Source organism: Aptenodytes patagonicus, chromosome 14 (genome assembly GCF_965638725.1).
Source record: "Aptenodytes patagonicus chromosome 14, bAptPat1.pri.cur, whole genome shotgun sequence".
Classification (NCBI taxonomy): domain Eukaryota; kingdom Metazoa; phylum Chordata; class Aves; order Sphenisciformes; family Spheniscidae; genus Aptenodytes; species Aptenodytes patagonicus.
This window is the reverse complement of record NC_134962.1, coordinates 1,395,949-1,411,078: the sequence shown is the minus strand read 5'-3', so window position 1 is coordinate 1,411,078 and position 15,130 is coordinate 1,395,949. Positions and strand designations below refer to the sequence as shown.

General features: G+C 68.0%; 2 protein-coding genes across 5 annotated transcripts; one reads left to right on the top strand and one right to left on the bottom strand.

The window, feature by feature from the left end:
• Positions 1-1,951: 1,951 nt before the first annotated feature.
• FAM110A (family with sequence similarity 110 member A) lies at positions 1,952-6,533 on the bottom strand. 2 transcript variants are annotated; one of them, XM_076351767.1, is made up of 2 exons: positions 6,478-6,533; positions 1,952-3,870 (listed from the first exon to the last, which is right to left on the bottom strand). In XM_076351767.1, exon 2 carries the CDS (start codon positions 3,799-3,801, stop codon positions 2,785-2,787), a length of 1,017 nt encoding a protein of 338 aa, XP_076207882.1. In that variant the 5' UTR covers positions 3,802-3,870; positions 6,478-6,533; the 3' UTR covers positions 1,952-2,784. The 2 variants fall into 2 exon arrangements, with proteins under 2 accessions (XP_076207882.1, XP_076207881.1); XM_076351766.1 differs by lacking the exon at positions 6,478-6,533 and adding an exon at positions 4,913-4,968.
• Positions 6,534-11,713: 5,180 nt separating this feature from the next.
• Positions 11,714-14,825, top strand: SLC52A3 (solute carrier family 52 member 3). 3 transcript variants are annotated; one of them, XM_076351764.1, is made up of 4 exons: positions 11,714-11,801; positions 12,795-13,865; positions 14,131-14,254; positions 14,390-14,825. In XM_076351764.1, the coding sequence occupies exons 2-4, from the start codon at positions 12,838-12,840 to the stop codon at positions 14,600-14,602; spliced, it is 1,365 nt and encodes a 454-aa protein (XP_076207879.1). In that variant the 5' UTR covers positions 11,714-11,801; positions 12,795-12,837; the 3' UTR covers positions 14,603-14,825. The 3 variants fall into 3 exon arrangements, with proteins under 3 accessions (XP_076207879.1, XP_076207880.1, XP_076207878.1); XM_076351765.1 differs by lacking the exon at positions 11,714-11,801 and adding an exon at positions 12,111-12,149; XM_076351763.1 differs by lacking the exon at positions 11,714-11,801 and adding an exon at positions 12,229-12,340.
• The last annotated feature ends 305 nt before the right edge of the window (positions 14,826-15,130 follow it).

The window sequence follows — 15,130 nt, the reverse complement described above, 5'->3', positions numbered from 1 at the left end:
CCCCAGCACGGAGGGGCAAGGGCGATGGACACCCTTCCCGGCCGTCCCTCCTCCCTAGAAATAACAGACGGGCTCAGCTGCGGCTCCCCACCGAAACCGGAGCTGCCGAGAAGCAGCTGCCAGGGAAAGTGATAGGGAGCGCTGGGGCCGTCCTGCTGTCCCCAGCAGGGACACGCAAAGGGGGGGCATTCCCGGGGGGGGCACGTGTCACCTCACCGTGGCCATGCCAGGGTTTCATGCAGGCAGCCCCACGGGTGCAGGGTCAGATAAAGACTCCTGCCTCGGGAACACGGCTCCTCCTGTCCGTGCATCTGCATGCACACAAACACATGTGCACGTACACACAAGCATGCACGCACGCTTGGACACACATGCACGTGATCACACATGCACACACGAGCGCGCAGGGCTTTGGGCGGCCACGCAGCCACGGCAGGTCCCAGCCACGCAGGTTGTGGGACACCAGAACCAAGCTGAGGGCCGGCACCGCCTGGAGGGGCAAGTTGGCTGCTCGGCCCCATGCCCGGCAGGGGCCCCCGGCCCCCCCCCCCCCCCCCTTGGCAATAGCAGCAAATTTAGACCAAGCCCTGGACACACCGGGCTGAGGAATCCGGCAGCACAGCCGGTCCCAGCCGCCGGCGGGGATCCAGTTCCCGCAGAGCTTTCCCTGAGGGTGAAGCCTGTTCCCAAGCGGGTGCTCGAGGTCCCCGTCACCCCCTGGTTTCCGGCTCCCTGCGGAGGCACCCGGTGCCCCACGTGCCATCATTAAGGATACCTTGGGCGTGCGCTTCCTCCCCAGCCCGCTTTGTCAGCCTGACTCATGGGCCAGACGCCATCCCCGCATCCCGCCCGCCGCATCCCGCCCGCTGCATCCCGGGCAGCCAGACCTGCCTGCGCCCCAGCGGGAGCTGGATGGATCCTGCACCCTGGGCAGTGGCTCTGGGCGGACACACACGGTGCAGGAGCCGGGCTGGTGTGGGAAATACTTCATCCCCGTGAGGGCTTTTTTGGGGACCCCGAGTGCTGGATGGAAGCCCTGGTCAAGGGGAGCCCCGGTGCTGCCCTGGCCAGCAGTTGCCGAGCCGGGGCTGAGCTGGGGGGAAGCGCTGGCTGGGGCAGGACGGAGCGGCAGCAGCTCTGGCCCCTTCAAAAATGAAACCTGCAGCTCTGGGACGGGCGGCTGGACCTTGTCCCCTGGCCTGTCACCGCTGCCGCGCACGTGGCGTTTGCCGAGCAGCACCCGCACCAGGCAGGCTGACTCCCTGCACGTGTGGAGCCATTTGCAGCCATGGCCCCACCACCACGGCTGGAGCCAGAGGGAGGCAGCAGCAGGGCCCGTGTCCAGGAGGGGTCCCCTGGGTGCAGACACTGGTGGCTTTGGTACCACCTTCCCCAGCAGCCGCCTGCCCACGTGGGATGCATCAGTATCACAAGGAGCAGGGGGATCTCACCGGTGCAGGCAGCACCCACGGTGCTGGGGGGCCGTGGTGCCGCACGAGGCCACCCGGGGATAACGCACGGGCGCTTTTCATCTTCAAAGCGCTCCCTGCACCGACTTTTATCCTCGCGCCTCCCCAGCCCGCCTGGGAGGTCTCCGCTATCGCCGCCCCCATCTTGCAGTCCCGGAGGAGCCGGGACTTGGCCAAGTGCAGCAGCACTTTGCTGGAGCGGGGCAAGGAGGCAGGGGAGGGCTGCATGGTCGGCACGGTACTGGCTGCGGCACAGAGGGGAATCCCGCCGGCCAGGGCTCTGCCAGGACCTGCAAGACCCGACCGCCGCCCCCGCTGTGCCCGCCGGGCCCCGCGCTGGCACACCACGGCACGGCACCCATCGCTCCTGCGGGAACCCGGCCGCTCAGCACCGCCAGCCCCTGCTGAGCCGTGGGCACCTCAAGGGTCCCTGCCCCATCCTGACCTCCACCACCTCGAGAGACAGCAATGCACACAGCCTCCAAAATACAGAGATTTAATAAAACCAGCCGCGTTACTATTATTATTTACAGACCAAACATCAGGAAAAACAGTAGAAATGAGGAAAAGACCAACAACCGTCATATTCATAAATACCAGGGCCCAGCATGCCCGGGGCTGTGCGCCCGCTGGCACCTGGGAGGGGATACAAGCGCTCACAGACACTCGCACACACGCAGCCCTGGGCTGCTCAAAGCGGGAGGTCGGGTTTGCCCCCCGCCGCGAAGCACCCAGCTTCTCCCAGACCTTCAGCGTTAAGACGGGGGCCACCAGGAAACGGCCCCCAACCCGTGCAGCGTGGCCCCCTCGGTGGAGGCTGCAGGGGGGCAGCTCCTTCCCCAGGGCTGTGTCCCTGCTCCATGCAGGGGGGAACCGGCCCCTTACCCCCCACCCATGGGTGCTGGCAAGAAGCAGGGCAGGCAGGAGCTTCCAGCAGTGCAGGCAGGCTGACCACACACGGGCTCCCGCAGGAGTGGGCGAGGAGAGGGTGTTGGGGACCGGCCGCGCACCTGGGGACACGTGTGTCCTCTGCCCTCCCACAGGCTCGCGGGGACCTGGCTCTCCAGTGCCGGCACAGGGGTCTGACAGAGCCAGAGCCAGCGGGAAGGATGCCCAGCCACCACACCGGGGCTCTGCCAGTGCCGCTGTGGCACGGGGGGCAGGGAAGCAAGGGGGGGCGGGGGCTGAGTTTGAGGGTCCTGTCCCCACCGAGAGGTCCCTGCTCCTCCCGGGACACAGCCTGCGCTCCCTCCCCGTCCGGCATTGCCTGCTCGCGAGCAACCCGTCCCCGGCACCCGCCGCCACCGCAGCACTGCTACACGTCAGAAACCTGCTGGGGCTCCCTGGCCTGGCGCAGCCCGTACAGCCACTTGATGACGCGGGCGTTGCGCTCGATGACGGAGATACCGTAGGGGATGCGCTCGGCCGGCCGCCCCTCTGGCGTGGCAGCGCTGGGCGGCGAGCGGCCGCCCTCCGAGCTGGCTGTGCTCACGCTGTGAAACTTGAGGGACACGATGTCGGAGCTGGCGCGGGCGAAGCGCTCGGCGCCCATGTCCTGCACCTCCTCGGGGTCAAGGCCACAGTAGTTGAAGAAGCGCTCCAGGTCGGCGGTGGCCCGCGAGAGCCGGTCGCTCAGGTCCGACTTGGAGCGGTGCAGCAGGGGCTGCCGGCGGGCGCTCTCGGGGCGGGCGGGCGAGCTCCGTGCCGGGGCCACAGTCAGCCTGCCTGGGACAGGGGACGCGGGCACCAGTGTCACCTGGCCCTGCGGAGCCCCACAGGGACGGACATCCACCCTCCGTACGGCCACACTGCCGGGGGACTTGGTGGCAGCGGGGCTCTCCGGCAGCTTGCCAGCACCTTCCGCCCCGCCGCCCAGCGCCGCTGGCACCTCTGCCCTCCACTTGCGCTCCCGGCCCAGCGGGCTCTCGGCCTTGGGGAAGGGGCTGTCGCAGAGGTTGATGAGGTTGTTGAGGATCTCCAGGTCAAGGGAGGTCTTCGGGCCGCCAGCCTCAGCACGGCGTGGCCCCAGGGGTGCCCTGCGGCTGGGGGTGAGCGCAGCCCGACGCACCCCCGGGGTGAAGAGGGGCTGCTTGAGCAGCAGCGGCTTCACTGGCTCCTGCTTGGTGCTGGCGACCCGCTGGCTCTTCACGTACTTGGCCTTGTCGGCCTCCAGCCTCTCCACTGCGCTGGGCTTCCCAGCACCTGGCTCGGCACACCGGCGGAAATAAGCGGGGCCCTTGCGGAGGATGCGGATGGGCATGGCCGAGGTGAAGGGTGCCGTCACCGTCACCCCCTTCATGGCGTCACCGGCTTGCAGCGCCTCGATGGGCATCCTCCGCGCCGGCACCGGGGCGCAGGGTGGGCGGCCGCCACGGGTAGCGAGGGGCTCACGTGCTGTCGGCTGCAAAGAGGGGCCGGAGTGAGGGGCGGTGGCGGCGGCTGGCCCCTGCCCACGCCCCGGCCCCGCCAGCAGACAAAGGCTGCACGGGGCTGTGCGGTGCCGCACTGTCTGCGCCGGCCGTGCCGGGCTTCTTATTTGAAGGCAGGAACCACGCCTCCACCCGCTGCTGAGGCCTCCCCGAAACGTCCCCCGGCCAATCCGCAGAGCAAGCCTGCTTCAAACCGTACCCGGGCCAATGGGGCTGGCGGGGAGGGCACCCCAGCCCTGGTGAGGGGCACCCCGGGGAGCGAGGCTGGGGCGGAGAGGGGCGGTTTGGCCCAGCACCCCTCGCCAATGCTCTGCTCACATAGCCTGTGCCCAGGGGTGCATCACCCGCTTCCAGGAGCGCATTGCCCACCCCAAGGGGTGCATCGCCTTCACCCAGGGGTGCATTGCCCATGCCCAGGGGTGCATCACCTGCCCCACTCACCCACCACCCTGCCAGGCTGGGGGATTCGGGGCTCCACTCCCTCTGCTGTTCCCTCGGCTCTCAGTGCCCTCACAGGCTCTGGGGCTGCTCCCGGGCTCCCCGCTCCCACCCTGGAGCGCCTTGGAAAGCACCGGTGGGGATTTCCACCCGTGCTTCCCCAGCCGAGGTGTGCCAGGAGCGGCGCTGGGGCCCCGTGCACCCTGTGCACCCCATGGGCCCCCGCCAACCCCAACAAGCACAGCCGCCCACCCCAACAGTCACGCAGAGGCACCAGCCCGCCCACAGTGGGGGGGGGGGAGGGGGGGAGAGGGCCCAAACCAGCCCTGCACCCCTTTGCAGCCCCCTGCCTGGCTGCCCCCAACGCCCCTGCCTGGGGGTGGGCACAGCCGGAGAGGTCCCAACACACAGAGGGGCTCAGGCAGTGGTGGGGCGCACAGGGGGACACGTGGGGTCGGACCTGCCCCCGCCTCCCCCTCCCTCCCCATCCCCCTTCCCAAGAACCCCCCGGAGGTCCCCGGCTGGCTTGGGGCACAGGTGAGCGCAAAGGAGGTAACAGCAAGCCCCGGCACTCACCGGGTACGGCGGTGGGCACGGTAGGGGCCAGTGTGCCGTGGCCTCACTCCCTCCCGCGGTGGCCCCGAGCAGGCTGCCGTCACCGTCAGCCACTCACCTGCATGCACAACTTCCTGGGTGCAACCCAGGGCCTGTCCCAGCGTCGGCTGTGGGCGGCAGGAGCCAGCCCCGGCACACACAGCACCGCGTCACGGCCATGCCGAGCCACGGCTGCACCGTCTGCAAGCCCATGTGCGCCAGCGTGTCGGCCCCAGCCCCCCAGAATCCGTACCCCAACGGGGTCCCCGTGCAGCAGCCACCCCGGCACACGGTGCATCCGCCTGATGTGCTATGACAGGCAAGCAGCCTGGGGGGAGGCTGGCTGTCCCTGTCCCTGTCCCCTGCCTGGGGAGACACGCTGTCTTCTGACCTGGAAAGTGTCGGCAGGGGGCTGGCCAGGCGCGGGGACAGCTGGGGACCGTCCCAGTGCCAGCACAGACCCTCCTGCCTTGCTCCCTGGGGGTAGTTTTCTGCACTCCTCTGCGGGGTGCCCAGCGCGGGGGAGACCTGGGGACAGAGTCAGCAGTGCAGAGTGCCAACGTCCTCCCTGGGCAAGGACAGGGACAGGCAGGGCAGGCAGGGCCCCCCAGCCAGAGCCGTGCTTACAGCCCCCATGGGAAGCAGAGCCGGGCTGTGCTCAGTGCTGCGCAAATGCACGGGCAGAGCCAGGTCCTGCAGCCCAGCTGGTGCCAGAGACTGGGGGCAGCTGGTCGAGAGCCTTGCTCACCCAGCACCAGGGCGCTTGCTGGGGTGGTGGGGGGTGCCAGCTGCTAGTTTGGTGCCCATGCAGCAGCACCCCTCGGTTCCAGTGCTACCTAGACCCCGCACCCCACAGCAGCACCCAGTCCATGGCTGGCCCCGCTGCCCTTGCACCCTGTGCACAGAGGTGCAAACATGCCCCCCCCCCGGGCAAGGCAAAGCAGGGACACATCCCCACGTTGGGCACTGGAGCTCAGCTCGGTGCCAGAGGCTCAGCCCCGGGGCCAAGCCACAGAGGAGATGGCTGTCGGGGCGCAGGGACGAGGATGCAGGGCCCCCCAGCACAACCACCTGTGGCCGGCATGGGCTCCCCTCCCCTGCCCAGCTGGCAAGGACAGCCTGGCCGGGCACAACCTGCTACTCTGCATTCCTGCGGTGCCGAGCCACCTGCCCTGGCACGGCGGCACTGAGCCAGGCTGCACCAAGCCTGGCTGAGCCGAGCTGAGCCACCCTCCGAACAGGCCCAAAACCACAGCGACGTTATCGCATGCCCCAGGCCCGGACGGAGGGCGGGAATCCAGGTGCCAGGGCTGACAGCCCCGCTCGTGACGTGCAATGCCCGGCCGCGGCCCCAGCTCCTCTCCCTCCCGGCGTAGGCAGCCCAGACGGGCTCACTTTGGCACACTGGATCATCTCCTGCCTGGAGGCAGCTGCTCCACAGAGCCGTGCCGGGAGGTGTGCGGTTGTGCCTCCCCCTCACCGGGTGACCCAGCCCCATGCTGATGGCACGGGACCGGCATGGGACCGGCACCACCTTCGCCACCTACCTGGATTGGCCCTGCGATGTGGGAGCCTCCTCGGCACAGCTCAGCCGCCACTCTGCTTCTCCCCACGTTTGTCCTGGGGGTGTCCCGGTGTCCCCACGCCTCCTCCTCCCCAGCCACGTCCTCCCCTTCTCCCCGCAGGATGGCAGCTGGCAGGGCGCTGGAGCGGCTCCGTGCCACGGCTGCTCCCGCTGAGTCAGCGCCGGGTGAGGACGCCCTCCAAGGCAGCTCAGTGCTCACATGGGATTAAAACCATGGGGCATTCCTCCACGCCAGGCTGTGTCACGCAGCATGACTGCAACCAGTGACGTCCCGGCATGGGTGCTGATCCAGCCCGCAGTGCCGGCCAGGCAGCGCGAATGCACAGCCTGAGATGCTCACACCGCCAAAGCCAAAATGCCCCTGGACGTCCCCTGCGCACTGCGGGCAGAGGGGTCTGGTGCCCCGCTGGGGCTTTGGGGAGACGGGAAAATTCCCAGCCCTCCCGCGGGCAGGGAGCTGCCGCCTGGCTCCCCATGTGCCGCCAGCACAGGCAGCCGGCAGGGCCTGCTCTGATTTGGAAAACTCGCCTTGTTTCCCCATGCACCCGGCTGCAACCCTCCGCAATGAAGTTCAGCATACAGCAAAATAACCCAGATGGCACAAAGGGAAGTGACGGACCGGAGCAGGACCACCAAACCTGCGGCCACGTGGACCTGCTGGCCTGAACCCAGCCCCGGGGCAGGTCCGGGGGCTGCCTGTCCCACGGGAGGGGCAGATCCCGCAGTGAGGTCCAGCTCCGCGTGGAGCGGCCGAGCGCTTGGCCCATGCAGCACGGAGCTCGATTGCAGCCGTGCATTTTTCAAACTGCTCATGGAAGCAAGACAAGGAGCTGGCGGAGGGACAAGAGCCGAGCAAAGCACACAGAAAACTGCCAGAGGGCTGCCCCGCGCTTGGGCAATGGCAAAGGTGGATCCGCACGACGAGCTTGGCTGGAAGAACGCTGCCTGGTGCGGCAGGTGAGGGCAGGGCCTGCAGGCGCCTGCCCAGCCAGGCTGCATACCCCCACAGCTGCCAAGCGTGCGCGGGGTGCAGGCAGCCGGCTGCAGGCAGCTGCCCGGGCATGTCTGGGCAGCCGGGTACTTTTGGAGCGGGGCGTTGGAGCCAGGCAGCGCCCCGGAGCCTCACCCTCCTCGGGAGCACCCTGGGACGTGTTTCTGGAGGGCAGCCCACCACGGGAGCGCTCCCCCAGCACCCAGCTCAGCACCTCTGCCGCTGCCCCGGGGACACAGGGACAGGGCAGGGACGGACGAATGGTGTTTGGAAACAGAGGGACAGGCGGGTGCTGGCAGTGGCTCCGCTCTCACCTCCCACAGAGGCTCGGGGCTGGGCCCCCCCCTCGTGTCGCTTCGAGGAGCTCCCGGGAGCAAAATGCAGCCGCCAACAAGCAAAAAACCAAATCTGAGGCCAAATCATCCCTGGAAGTGCTGGGTGGAGGCGGCTGCAGGTGCCCGGCAGCACCTGTGGAGCAGTGAGGCCAGGGCTCGGCACGGCTTGGGCAGCCCCAGGCAGAGGCACTCCCAGAGCCGGGAGCCCCCCCACCCCCCCTCATCTTGGCGCGTGCTAATTCCTGGTGTTTAATTACAGCCCCTTCCCATGCCGAGGCTGTGCCCAGCTTTGCAGTAGGGGAATCATCCCTGCACCATGTACCTGGACCTCGGAAAAGCCACCGCCTGCTCCTGCCTCAGTTTCCCCAGCTGTGGGCTCTGCAGAGCAGCTCTGCCAGGCAGGGGCAGCTTTCCAAGGGACTTGGGGACTCGATGGGGAAGCTCTCGCTGGGCCCAGCATCACCTTGCTCCCCGCTGCCCGTGGGCAGAGGGAAGGATGCTGCCCACACCCGGCTCTCCCCACACGTCTCCGCAGGCGGCAGCTCCGGGCCAGGAGCCGGGGAGGTGACAGATGGGGACATGCCGGGCGTGAGGCCTTTGTCTGCACGGTGGCGGTGGTGCGGGGCGGCATGGACCCGCAGATGGCGGCTGCCAGCAGGGCCGGGGCCGCAGCCCGTGGCCAGGCGAGCGCCGGGCCCTGGGGATCCGGCCCTTTTGTCAGGGTCTCACCTCCGGCAGCAGCCCCTTCCCGGCTGCCCCCCACCAGCCTTTCAACTTTCAACTTGACCTGCTCCTTTCACATGGAAATGAAATGCAAATGGAGCTGGGGGGCTGCCAGGGGCCAGCGGCTGTGACCTGCCAGCGGGTCCCCGCACCCAAGTCTGGGGGGTCATACCCACTCGCCTGGGGCGGCCGGTGGTCCCTGGGGTGGGGGGGTCCCCCTTGTCCCCCAGCAATGGAGCAGCAGCCTTCCCCTGCCCAAGAAGACCGTCCCCACTGCTCTCAGCTGAAAGCAGATATTAGGGGATGGCTCTTGCCGGGGCTGAGCTCGAGGACGGACCCCTGCTCCTGCGGGCTGCCAATCCCCCCATGCCCTCCCACCATCCGGGCACCGCGTGGCATGGGCAGCGTGCCCACCCTGGGGAGCCTCGCTGCACACCCTGCCCCGCACTGGCTGTGGTTGGGGATGGGTCCCCAGCCCTGGCCGGGCAGGGAGGGGGCTTCCCGGCAGGCCGGTTACCAGAGCCCGGTAAAGTCCCGCAGCCGGGGACCGCTCGGCTACCAAATGTTGCCATCTGCCTCTGGGGCCTTTGCTCGCATCTGCTGGGGGTGCGGAGGGGCAAGGGGCCGGGGGGCCGGGGCTCAGCTGCAGCACGGGGAGGGGGCGGAGGAGGCACAGCCGTCTCGCGCTGCGCAGGCAGGCAGCACTTGTCGGGCGGATTTGGGTGAGGACCATGAAGTGGCGGCGTGGGGGTCCCGCACCCAGCACCCCCTCGGGCTCCCCTGCCCCTGCACCACAGCCATTCACCCTTGGGAAGGGTCTCACCGCCGGATGCGCTGCTCCTTTGTGCTGCCAAATTAAACACAGGACAACCGCCGTCCCCTCCCTGTCCCCCCCCCGTCCCCATCCCCATGGACACACGGGAACCTCAGCTGCCCCAGGGCTAGCCCGAGCCCCCTGCACCTGGTTTCTCCCAGCATCTTGGACCTGCTCCCCCCCCCCCAGGTCCCCCTGGGCACCTGTACTGGTTTTGGCTGGGATAGAGTTAATTTTCTCCATAGGAGCTGGTATGGGACTGTTTTGGATCTGTGCTGAAAACAGTGCTGATAACCCAGGGATGTTTTAGTTATCGCTGAGCAGTGCTTGCACAGTGTCAAGGCCTTTTCTGCTTCTTACACCGCCCCGCCAGCAAGCGGGCTGGGGGTGCACGAGGAGCTGGGAGGGGGCACAGATGGGACCCCACTGACCAGGGGATATCCCAGACCATATGATGTTGTGCTCAGCAATAAAAGCCGGGGAAGAAGAAGGAAGGGGGGGCATTCGGAGTGATGGCATTTGCCTTCCCGAGTCACCGTTAGGCGTGCTGGAGCCCTGCTGTCCTGGGGATGGCAGAACACCAGCCTGCCATGGGCAGCAGTGAAGGAATGCCTGATTTTGCTTTGCTTGCGCACGCAGCTTTTGCTTTCCCGGTGAAACTGTCTTTATCTTAACCCACCAGTTTTCTCCCTTTTACCCTTCCCATTCTCTCCCCCATCCCACTGTGGCGGGGGCGAGAGAGCGGCCGGGTGGTGCTGAGCTGCCTGCTGGGGTTAAACCACGACAAGCACCTAAAACCGTGCCCCCCCGCGGGCACCCAGCTGTGCCAGCACCGTCCCTGCAGCCCCAGGGGCACAGGGGACACCCTTGTCCCCACTGCAACCCCGTGGTTGGGGCAAGGATGGATCCAGGAGCAGGGCAGGGTGCAGGGGCCGGCTGCAGCCCCCCAGAGGGACAGGCGCAGGCAGGGCAGGCGGGCAGGCAGGCAGGCAGGCAGGGCAGGCAGGCCACTGGAGAAGGCAGCCCCAGGTTTTGCAGGGCTGCAGCTCGCTCTCCCAGCGACACCCGGTGGGTGCTGGGGGAAGAGCCGCCGTGAGGCATCCCGGGGCGGTGGATGCTGGGACAGATGGGGGGGGGTTTGTGCTGCTGGGGGTGATCTTGCCTCTGTCTCCGCACCTGTGTCACCTCCCGGCCGGTGCAAGTGGCTCATCCGCTGGCTCACGACTTGGCTGATCGGCTGGTCCCATCTCGCTGGACATGGGGTCAAAGATGTCCGGCCCCGCAGTGCATCTGAGGTGGGACAGCCGTTACACCCGCGGGTCCCTGAGGGCCCCAGCCCAGCCCATGACCCTGCAGAGATCGACGGTGGGGACAGGCACCGTCACGGGGTGACATTCACACCTGCAAGAAGCAGCCTGAAATAGGTGGGACACAGTTCAGCTGGGGACAAGTGCAAAGTCCAGGACACCGCCAAGAATAATCACCGGCACCAGGCCAAGCCGGGGCGCACCGGGCCAGCAGCAACGCAGCGGCAAGCACCCCATGCCATGGCCAGGCAGGCAGCAGGCATGGGGCTGTCCCTGCTGCCGGCGGTACGTGGGGACGGAGGGCAACGGTGGCCCCTCGGGCAGGGCAGGGGCGGGGCTGTCCCCGGGCTGGCAGGGAGAGGGCAGGAGGTGGCCAGAAACTGGAGATGGCACAGTTGGACTTTGGCCACCGCGACAGTTTGGAGCTGAAAGGCCCCACCCGGCGCCCAGGGTCAGGCTGCACGGGACGAGCTGGGCTTGGTGGCGGGGAGAGGGGAGCGGGACCCCGCAGCCAGCGCTGCACCCCCCTGGAGAAAACTGGGGACCCACTGGGAGGGGAGGCACGAGCCGGTGGTTGTCCTGAGCCCCTGCCCCCTCTGGCCGTGCCCCCGTGCCCAGGCTGACCCCAGCCCCTGACCTGCCCCGTGGGGGGGGGCTGCTGAGACCGGAGCTGGTCCCTCTGGCCCCCAGGCACTCCTCCCTCCAGCCATGAGGGTCCCCTCGGGAGTGGGACCCGCCGCTCATCCCTCCAAGGACTTCAGAATTTTTCCTTATGCTTTCTTATTGCTTTTATCTCATCACACCCTGTGCCGGCAGCCGACCATCCTCGCAGCTCACGTGTCCCCCCTGGGACCTGCCAGGACCCGCCCACCCAGGACAGGCGCCCTGAAACGCAGCTTCGGACCCCGCTGCTGAGCACGTGGCGGGAGGCTGCGGGGTTCCCCCGGCCACCCCCGACCCCGGGGGTCTGCCAGCTGGGACCAGGACAAGGAGCAGAGCGGGGCCAGGTCATCACCCGTCTGCATCCGGAGGTGGTGACGCGCCCACATCACGTCACTGCCCCGGCAGCCAGGACTCGCTCCCGCCCGCGTGCTGCTGCCGGTTCCCCAAAGCGCAGTGAGTTCCCCCTTGGGAGATGCCCCAGGGATTCCTGAGGAACCGGTCAGACCGGGAGCGCTCTTCCTTCCTGGCTCCTGCTCGGTACCGGCGTCCCCGACGCCTCCCCACGGGGCCGGAGCCATGAGTGGGTTGTTGCACTCGCCAGGCTCAGCCCCGGGAGACGTGGGTTTCCTCCGCCGGGCTCAGCGCTGCGGCAGAGGGCTGGAGCCGGGCTCTGCCGGACTGCGGGGGCACGGGGATGCGGGGACACGGGCTGTGGGGATCCTCCTTCCCTGGAGTGGGACGGGAGCCGGTGCCCAGGGCTGGCAGGGGATGTGGCTGGATCCTGGCTGACTCAGCTCGCTGGTATGAGCCAAGGCTGGTTTGCAGGGGGGGCTGCAGGGGCCCTTCTCCCCGTGGCCGCCGGAGCCTGCCGGGATCTCACGGGACCCGGCTGGGAGGAGACGGGCGCTGCTTTGCCCTGCCCTGCGGATGCGGTGGGAGGTACGAGGCCTACATTCCCAGCAAAGCAGCTGCCCAGGCCTCTCAGCCCCCAGGTGAGAGCCATCTTCACCCCGTACCAGGCTGAGCCGTGCCGTGCCAGGCTGTGCCGTGCTGCGCCGTGAGCTGGGGCAGGTTCGATGCCCTGCCAGGTCCCGTCCCGGCACTGCGCCTGGTGCTGCCGAGCCCCAGCTCTCTGGGACGGGACCCAGGCGGAGCCGAGCGGGTCCCGCACCCAGTGCAGGCGGGCGCGGCGTCATTGCCCGCGGGGAGCAGGGGGGTCCCCAGGGCTTGAAGGGGGCAAAGGGGGGCCGGGCTAGGCCGTGGGGAGGCCGTGCTGCTCTGCGAGTCCCGCACCCCCGTGGCGTGTGGGAGAGGAGCCGCTGTGCCCATCTGCCTGCCTGCCTGCCTGCAGAAGGGGGGACGCAGGCAGCGGTTGTGGGAGGGCCAGGGTCGGGGTCCGGGGGGGTCGAGTCTCACCCCACTGCTGATCGAAGCCTCTCCCTGCAGTGCGGCAGCGTTGCCCTCGGGCCCAGGCACCCAGCCCTGAGCAATGGCACTGCTGACCCACCTCCTTGCCTGCATCTTCGGCACGGGCTCCTGGGTGGCCATCAACGGGCTGTGGGTCGAGCTGCCGCTGCTGGTGACGGTGCTGCCGGAGCAATGGGACCTGCCCTCCTACATCACCATCATCATCCAGATGGCCAACGTGGGGCCGCTTTTCATCACCCTCATGCACCGCTTTCGGCCCGGCTTGCTGAAGGAGGTGGCCATTATCTACATGGTTGTGTCTGTGGGTGTCGTGGCCTGCTTGCTTCTGGCCTTCTTCTGGAACTACACATCCCCCATCGCTGGGAGGCCCCACAGCACCGCCTTCCTGCTCCTCACCTTCTTCCTGGCCCTGGTGGACTGCACCTCCTCTGTCACCTTCCTGCCCTTCATGATGCAGCTGCAGCCCCAATACCTGACCACCTTCTTCATAGGCGAAGGGCTCAGCGGGCTGATCCCCGCTCTCATCGCCCTGGGCCAGGGCTCCGGCATCTCCAGCTGTGCCAATGTTACCCACGTGGTCAACATCACCATCGGCAACAAGACCGTGGAGAGCACTGTCTTCCAGCTGGAGACCCGCTACCTCCCAGCCAATTTCTCCACCTTCTTCTTCTTCCTCCTCATGACTGTAATGATGCTGGCCTGCTTGCTGGCCTTCTTCTTCCTCGCCAGGCAGCCCAAGGTGTGGGAGCTCTCCCAGCAGCAGCTGTTTCCCAGCAGCATCATGCTGAGCTCATTTGACCAAATCCCCAAAGAGGAAGCTAGCTCGCGGCTGAGCAGGGGCTGCCCGTGCCCGAAGGATGCCAAGGGGCCTGGGGACATCCTGCCGGAGAAGGTGTCCTGCCCCCCGGCCAAGCTCACCTTCATCTACCTCCTCATCGCTTGGGTGAGCGCTCTGACGAACGGGGTCCTGCCGTCCGTGCAGTCCTACTCCTGCCTGCCCTACGGCAACACCGCCTACCACCTCGCGGCCACGCTCAGCTCCATGGCCAACCCCCTCGCCTGCATCGTGGCCATGGTCCTGCCCAGCAGGTGGGTAGCAGGGCACAGGGGGCTGCGGCGGGGTGCACCCCAGGGGCTTCTGCCCCAGGAATGACCCCCGCTTTGCAATGGGGTGGGGGGGAGAAGGCACCAGGTGGGAGAGGGTCCACAGGGTGCCGGTGCCTTGGCAGCAGAGATGCCCTGGGAAAGGAGGATGGGGTCGGCATGGAGCCAGTCAGCCTGTGCCGTGGGTCTGTGCTGCTCGCCAGGGCCGGGCTGGCAGTACTCCCTGGTGTCACCCGCGTGTCTCTTGCAGGTCCCTGGCCCTGCTGGGCACCCTCACCATGGCAGGGACGGGCTTTGGCACCTACAACATGGCCATCGCAGTGATGAGCCCCTGCCCACTCCTCCAGCAGTCCCAGTGGGGCGATGCCATCATTGTAAGTCACGGGGTCCCTCTTGCCCGGGGAGGTCTCTGGGGCCACCCCCTGCTCTGTCCTTGCCACCATGTCCCCTGGCCCCACGGTGGAGAACCCCCCGGTCCCGCTGACTGCTCTCTCCCCCTGCGCCGCCAGGTCCTCTCCTGGGTGCTCTTCACCGGGACGCTCTCCTACGTGAAGGTGATGGCTGGGGTGATCCTGCGGAGCCACAGCCGCAGCGCGCTGGTGTGGTACGGGGCGGTGGAGCAGCTGGGCTCCCTCCTTGGGGCCCTGCTCATGTTTCCCCTTGTCAACATCTACAGCTTCTTCAAATCTGCCGACTACTGCAGCCTGCAGTGCCCACTGTGAGTGGGACAGGCACCCCTGGACAGCCCCTCTTGCCAGCACGCACCCCCAAAACGAGTGAGGTCTGGGGGGCCGGGAAAGCAGCGCTGGGACCGGGGGGCTGCGGGCACGTCTCCCCGCCGGGCTCTGCCAGGTCCTCGGGCGGGAGCAGCTCCATGGCTTTGTCCCCAGCCCGGGCACGGGGCGTCCCTGTCGCGTTCAAAGCAATAGAAGGTGTTTGCTCAGCCTTCGGCCTCCCTGCTGCCCGTGCCACCCCATGCCGGCGGGCAGGGAGGGGCTGCCTGTGCCGGTGCCTCCTGCCTGGGTACCGCTTGGCTGGGGCCACGTACTGTCCCTTCCCCTGGGGGGTCTGGCGCCATTTGGCATCGAGCCCCAAAGCCCCCCCAGGACCCCGCGGGTGGGCACAGCCCCAGCTGCGTCTGGCGGCACCAGCGCTGTTCCCAGCCCCGTGCTGTGGCGGAGGCGGCAGCTGCCCCCGGGACGGTGGGTTTGCAGCCAGCTGCGGGGAGCGGGGACAAAGGCAGCTTGGGC